This window comes from Anser cygnoides, chromosome 11 (assembly GCF_040182565.1).
Source record: "Anser cygnoides isolate HZ-2024a breed goose chromosome 11, Taihu_goose_T2T_genome, whole genome shotgun sequence".
Taxonomy (NCBI): Eukaryota; Metazoa; Chordata; class Aves; order Anseriformes; family Anatidae; genus Anser; species Anser cygnoides.
The window spans coordinates 13,088,632-13,094,798 of record NC_089883.1 but is presented as its reverse complement, the minus strand read 5'-3'; the positions used below and the strand labels follow the sequence as shown (position 1 = coordinate 13,094,798).

Here is a 6,167-nt window from a genome sequence, read left to right as displayed (position 1 = left end):
TCCCATCCCCTTGGCTCACCCAGCCCCATGGGGAGCCACATCCAGGAGTGCCCCCCAGCTAAAGTCTTGCCCTGTAAATGAGCTGGGAAACAGCTGCAGGCTTGGCCACAACAGGATGGGGTCCAGCAGGAGGAACAGGACAGTCCCATGGGGGCCAGCAAGACGTGGGAGCTGGGGGGCTCGTGATGGCCTCAGCACCAGCATCTCCTGCAGGTGGTGGGTCCCCAAGGCCACGTGTACGCAGCTCTGTTGTGTCCTCAGCACCGCCCTGGATATCCTGGGCTGCTTGCTGGAAGGCAGCCACTGCTCCTCCTGCAGTTACCTGGTTTCCCTGCAAACAAACCGAGTTCAGAGCCCTCTGTCCCAGCATGGGGCAGGAGAGGGGAGCTCCCAGCACCTCCCTGCAGCACCGAGGCTCAGCTCCAAGCTCAGGGATTTCTTCCCTTTTTTCCCTGCCTTTGAAAGCTGCCGGCAGAGATGTGAAGCCTACACGTATCCGGAGCCCCCCCAGGTACTTTCCAGTTGGAAAGAGGTGAGAAGTGCCAGCAGAGCCCGCTCAGCTCTCAAACAAGCCCCAGGGCTCACTCCAGGTCTCCGCTGTCGGGAGGTCCCCCCCATGGCCGGGGAGCCCCGCATCCCCCCCAGCCTGCAGCGCTGGGGGCTGAAGGCCGAGGAGAAGACCCTGGACTTTGAGTTTGAGGTGCTGGGGGCTCAGTTCAACCATCGGGGCCGCTATGCCCTGCGGCTCAGCGTGGAGAACCCGCTGCTGCACGGCCCCGCGGCCGGCGTCCTGCTGCGCATCGGCGGAGGCGACGCCATCCCCGCCAGCACCGGCACCACCGACACGGTGGAGCAGAGCCACCTGGATGAGGTGTGCTCCTTCCAGCGGAGGAAATTCACCTTCACGCTGCCCAGAGGTGATGGCTGGGTGCCACGGGGATGGGCTGATGGCAGAGGTGTCCCCCTGCTAAGCGAGGTTTGACCCTGCAGGTTTCTGCAAGAACGACAAGAACCACGACGTGCGGCTGCGCATCGAAGCCCTGCGCTCACCTGAGAGCCAGGCGAGGAAGAGGAGGGTGGGTGAAGCCTTCTTCGCCATCTACCCCCGGCCCCCCCAGCCTCGCACGAAGCCCCCGGCCGGGCGGGATGAGGACTGGTACCACTGCAGTGCGGTGGCAGCTCTGCTGCGGGTGGGCAGCGAGCAGCCGGCCATGCACTGCGGCCGCCTGGCCTTCGTCGCCTCCCTGCACGAGCACCGGCCACTCGCAGCAAGGCTCCCACCACTGTCACCCCCCAGCCAGGAGAGGGGACAGCAGGAGGGGGACCCAGCCTCAGCACCCACGTCCCCAGCAGTGCTGTCCCCTGAAGTCCCCCTCCGCACGCCTGAGTCCGCTTACCACTCGCTGCCCACAGAGGTAGGGGAGCTGGGGGCAATTTGGGGGCCAGGGGGGTCCCACGTGGGTGGAGGGTTGGTGGCAGCCCCCCAAAAGCCAATCCCCCAGTCCTGCAGCAAGACAGTGCTCAGACCTACAGGAGCAGGCTCTTTAGGGGATATTGCCCAGCTCAGCCCACAGCACCCTATTTCCCACCCAGCACGGTGCTGAGCATCTGCCATCCAGAACAAAACCTATAGCAGGGCTCTCACCTCCAGCACAGCCCCATAACCCACCCCAAACCCTCCTCACCTGCTTGATCAGGCCCTCCAGAACAACCCCATAACCCACCCTAAATCCTCCTCACCTGCCTGGGCAGCCCCCCAGCAATCCCCATGGAAGCAGCACCCACCAGCAGCACCCTGCCCTGCCCTGCCCCGCTCTTTTTAAGGGCTGCGAGCACCTGGTCCACATTAGGCGCAGCTGGGGGCTCCAGGAAAACTTGTGAATAGGAGGAATTTATTGCACAAAGTTATTTTTTTTATCATTGTTATTTTTATAAGGTAGTTTGGGCCATGGGGAGGCATGGGGATAATCTGCTAACGTAAAAGTGTTGGCTCTGGGGTGACCGTGGCTGTTCCTTGAGCTTTTTAATGTCTAGCTTTGCTCCTGAAGGGTGAGGTCCTGAGCCCACGGGTTAGATGGGGGGACACAAGGGGGGTGTGCTGCTCCCCTCCCAACCCCACTCCTCATCCGCAGATGCCGCAGGCTGACCCTGCGCTCAGCTCCTCCCCAGAGCTCCTGGGTGACTCAGCAGGCGAGCATCCCTCCTCCTCCTCCTCCTCCTCCTCTTCCTCGGTGCCACCGCTGAGCTGCGGCAGTTTCCGCCTCTCCTCGCCAGGATCCAGCCTGGATCCGACCCCGTGGGCAGCGCAGGTTAGTGCAGGAGCCGGAGGAGATGCCGTCCTGGTGCCTGCGGTGACCTGGTGGGGAGGGGTGCTGGGGCTGCGGGTGCTCTTTTGACACCTTATGGTCACCGAGAGCTTTCTAGCAGAGCTTTGCGTGCTCGTGCAGCTGGAGCTGCCGATGGGACGTGGCCACCCCTGGGGGTCCTGTCCCCAGCTCCACTCGTGGGCACGAGGACCCCAGCCTCAGCATGGGGATGGGGAACGGGGCACAAAACTTGACATTTTTAGCAAGAAAATGCAGCCCCGTGGGCATGGTGTCACCCGGGCATGGTGTCACCCGGGCATGGTGTCACCCGGGCATGGTGTCACCCAGGCATGGTGTCACCCGGGCACCGAAGCCCTTCAAACTACCAGCTGCTGGCATCTGGGGCTGATAAATCTTAGCTACTTCGTCTTCCAGCTCAAACCCGAAGCTGCAGGGCGAACTGTCAGGATTAACAAACCCAGAGGCTGCGCCTCGCCCTGCGTCACCGTGTCCAAAGCTGTGCAAATAAAGGAGAAAAGACAAGTCCTCCCTGAGGGGCTCCGTTTCCGCACCACCCCAGCGGTGAGGCCGCTGCCTCGCCCGCTCTCAGAGGTGTCTCACACCTGTGAAAACATTTATTGGGAAGGCTCAGGACCACAGACGGGGCTCTGTTCCTCTGATCCTCGGGGCTCTGTTTGCTTTCCAGTCCCTTGCTCCCCATCCTGAGGCTGCCCCAGGGACACCTCTCCATGCGTTACAGCCCCTTGCCCTGCACCGCCTTGGGGCTCTCCTTGAATTTTCGAGGCCCCAATTAACCAAAAACGTACCAGAAATGATAATTAGTGAGGCTCAATTGACTTCGGTCAGCAAATATCTGGACGGAAATTCTGCTGAGTGGTGAAAAGGCAGCGGTGATCGATAGGGGTGGGAGTGGGCTGGGGCAGGGCAGGGGCGCGAAGCATCAGCAAAGGCAATTTCCCCCCTGGCTCCTGGGCCCCCGGGGGGAATGCAGCGAGCTCTGAGCTCCGGCGGTGATAAATCACCTGCTGCTGATGTCAGCCTGGAAGTATTTGCGGGGATGGGGTTTATTTAAAAATTGAAAGCTGGGAGGCAGGAGTATGTTAACTCCCGGCAGGGGATGGAGGGGATCCCGCAGTCCTCTGCTTGTTCCAGAGGTAGGGCAGCGACCTCGTCTCGTGCCTCAGTTTCCCCTTGAGAGCATCTTTAGTGCCCTGCCTGCCCCCAGGTGCCCTAGCCAAGGAGAAACCCATGCATAGGGCTGAGTGGTTTGGGCAGAAGGGAGTCAGGGGGTGCAAGGAGGGGGCATTGCTGGGGTCCTTGTCATGGAGAGGAACCTGCAGGTCTTGGGGTGCAGGGACCCCATTCCAGGGCTGCTGCTGGACCCAGAGTCCCCAAAAGTCCTGCTCCATATGGGGGGGTCTCAGAGGGTTAAACAGAGGTGGGACCAGGCTGGTGGCCGTGATGGATATAGGGTTTGTGGGTGATGCTCAGGCAGCTGGCAACACCTCCGGAGGCCGGATCGAGGGCAGAGGGTGCGAGCTGGGTGCTGGGCTGTCACCTCGATCCCGTTCGCTTTCCTAAATGGGAAGGACACGTGGGCTCGCCCCGGTGGGAGATCTGCTCCTCCACACCGTGCCAAGCATCTCATCTGCGGGATGCTGGGGTGATGGATGGGTGCTGAGCTCCCCTCGAAAGGCCACGGCACAGGGATAACGATTTGCTCATCTCACCGCAACCTGCGGCTAATGTATTCCCCGGCACGAAGCAGGAGGCTCTGCTGCCTGTTCAAACACCTCGAGCACGTCGCAGGGTCAGATGGCTCCCTAATTGTCCCCGGGCTCGAGCACGGTACCCAGCAAGCCGATAACGTGCCACGGGCGAGCTCTCAGCATCGCGGGTGGGCGAGGATGACCCCCACAGCACCATCCCCAGAGATGCCGTCCCCAGCCGGCCGGGATGGGGCCAGGCTCCCCAGGGCTTTGCAGCAGACCCCGGGGGGAGCAGGAGCTGGTCCCGTGCTGGGGGAACCATCCTGCCTCCCTCCCCGCAGGTCCACGTGTGCGCTGAGGGGGGGCAGCCGGCTTTCGGAGGTCTCCTTGGCAGCCGGAGCTGGGTGCAAGCCCGTGGCTGGTGGTTTGTTTCCAGCCTCCCCGGAGCAGCTGGCAGCCAGGCTGCAGCAGTCTGTTGCTGTCAGGGCACGGGGAACTTTCCTCCCCCAAACAAAGGGCTTTCTGCACGGCTCGCGCTCCAGCTTCGCCGCTCCTGTTGACCAGGGGCTGCAACGTCTGGGCAGGACGCAGCGCGCGAAGGTGTGATGCTTCCCAGAGTGAGCGCACCGCATCCACCCCATGCAAGGGCAGCTCACGGAGCTTCAAGGGGTCTGCAAAATGGGACAAAAACACTGGTATTAGGCACAGACATGTCCATGACCCTGGCTGAGCCCTCTGGCTGTGCAACAACCCTGGGGATGGGCTGGGAGCTGCTTTTGGGCCACAATTGCTGCGTTTCGGAGGCACAGGCCACGTGCCCGGTCTTGCTGGGTGAGCGATGGATATAAAAGCTTTCCTGCCGGATAAAAGCTGGTGTCGTCACCTCGCCGGGGCTGAGCTCTCTGTTAGCGGGTGATGGATGGCGTGCGTCTCCCGTCTGTGCCCTGGCCACCTCCTGCCACTCATCGTGGTGACAGCGAGGGTCGTCCCAGCACCGGGCCGGGGGGGAAAGAGCCGCGAGCTGCCTCCATTCACTGGAAAGCCAATGAGGCTGAAAAAACAAACTTTGCCAGCAGGGTGATGAATAACGCCGCGCTGGTGAGCAATTTGTTGGCCTTTGAGAGGCTGTCAGCCCGTGACGGGTTCCTCGGGGGCTTCGCAGGGCTCCTCCGGCAGCTCGGCATCCTGCTCCTGGCGGGGGGGCTGGGAGGGGACACGAGGCCGGGGTGACACCGCATCGAGCCACTCTCCTCGCCTCACCTTCACCCTCTGCAGATGGCAGACGGTGTTTCAGTCCCACCCATGTGATGGTTTCTCCCTGTGAAGGCAAATAAATTGTTTTCCCCAAGCTTGGGGTGCTGCAGGGCTTGGGGTTGGGGCAGCATCTCCTGCTCTGAGAGCCCTGCAGGGTGCTGGGGACCAGCACCCCTACACAAAATGGGCCTCAGAGCATGGCAGAGGTCTTTTTTCACTGATGCAAACACGTTCCTAAATGATAAGAAACGGACCCATCGGGGTGCTGAGGCTGTTGGGACGCAGTTCTTGGTCTAAGCATCCTGCTCACGCTCATGGGGATGGGATAAGGTCTGGCATCTGATAGAAATGGGCCGGTGAAGAGCAGCAATTCATGGTTTCTTAGCTAAAATGGAGCAAAGAAATGGAAGGCGGGGGCTCAGGTGGAGAAGATGGGTTCTTGATTTGCTCGTCTCAAAGCGCAAACTCTTCGGGTGCTCGGAGGAAGCGCCTCGGATCGACTCACAGGAGCGAGCTTTAATTCCTGCAATTTCAGTAATCATGTCCCTTTAAGTGTCAGATAGCTGCCTTTATGAGAAAAGCAAATGGGGTTAAAAAGAGAAAATTGCTCCATTTTAAAAGGCGGGGGGAAGGAAATTGCACGCGTGCCACTGACAAATATAGAAAGTGTAAAACTCCCCTAATGGAGCAGACGACGGGAGAGCTGGGCTGCCAGCCCATTTAATTATTTGACAGGTGAATTGGGAGTTTTACTGCATAAATGGAACCGAAATGAATTCGGCACATTTTCACCCCAAGGGATGCCCAGCCTGGGGCAGGAATTGTCCTCGGAAAGGGCTGTTGGTGGGAGGACTGGGGTGCCCCAAACCCGCCGTGT

At 60.7% G+C, this 6,167-nt stretch overlaps 1 protein-coding gene across 1 annotated transcript; it reads left to right on the top strand.

Annotated features, from left to right (window-relative positions):
* The first annotated feature begins 375 nt into the window (after positions 1-375).
* LOC136791691 (coiled-coil domain-containing protein 33-like) lies at positions 376-3,641 on the top strand. Its single transcript, XM_067003811.1, has 3 exons — positions 376-917; positions 991-1,415; positions 2,133-3,641. The coding sequence occupies exons 1-3, from the start codon at positions 617-619 to the stop codon at positions 2,394-2,396; spliced, it is 990 nt and encodes a 329-aa protein (XP_066859912.1). The 5' UTR covers positions 376-616; the 3' UTR covers positions 2,397-3,641.
* Positions 3,642-6,167: the final 2,526 nt, after the last annotated feature.

Coding starts and splice junctions, on each gene's coding strand:
- LOC136791691 (XM_067003811.1), top strand. CDS start 617: ATGGCCGGGGAGCCCCGCATCCCCCCCAGCCTGCAGCGCTGGGGGCTG. Junction 918..990: donor CACCTTCACGCTGCCCAGAG/GTGATGGCTGGG, acceptor TTGACCCTGCAG/GTTTCTGCAAGAACGACAAG. Junction 1,416..2,132: donor ACCACTCGCTGCCCACAGAG/GTAGGGGAGCTG, acceptor CCTCATCCGCAG/ATGCCGCAGGCTGACCCTGC.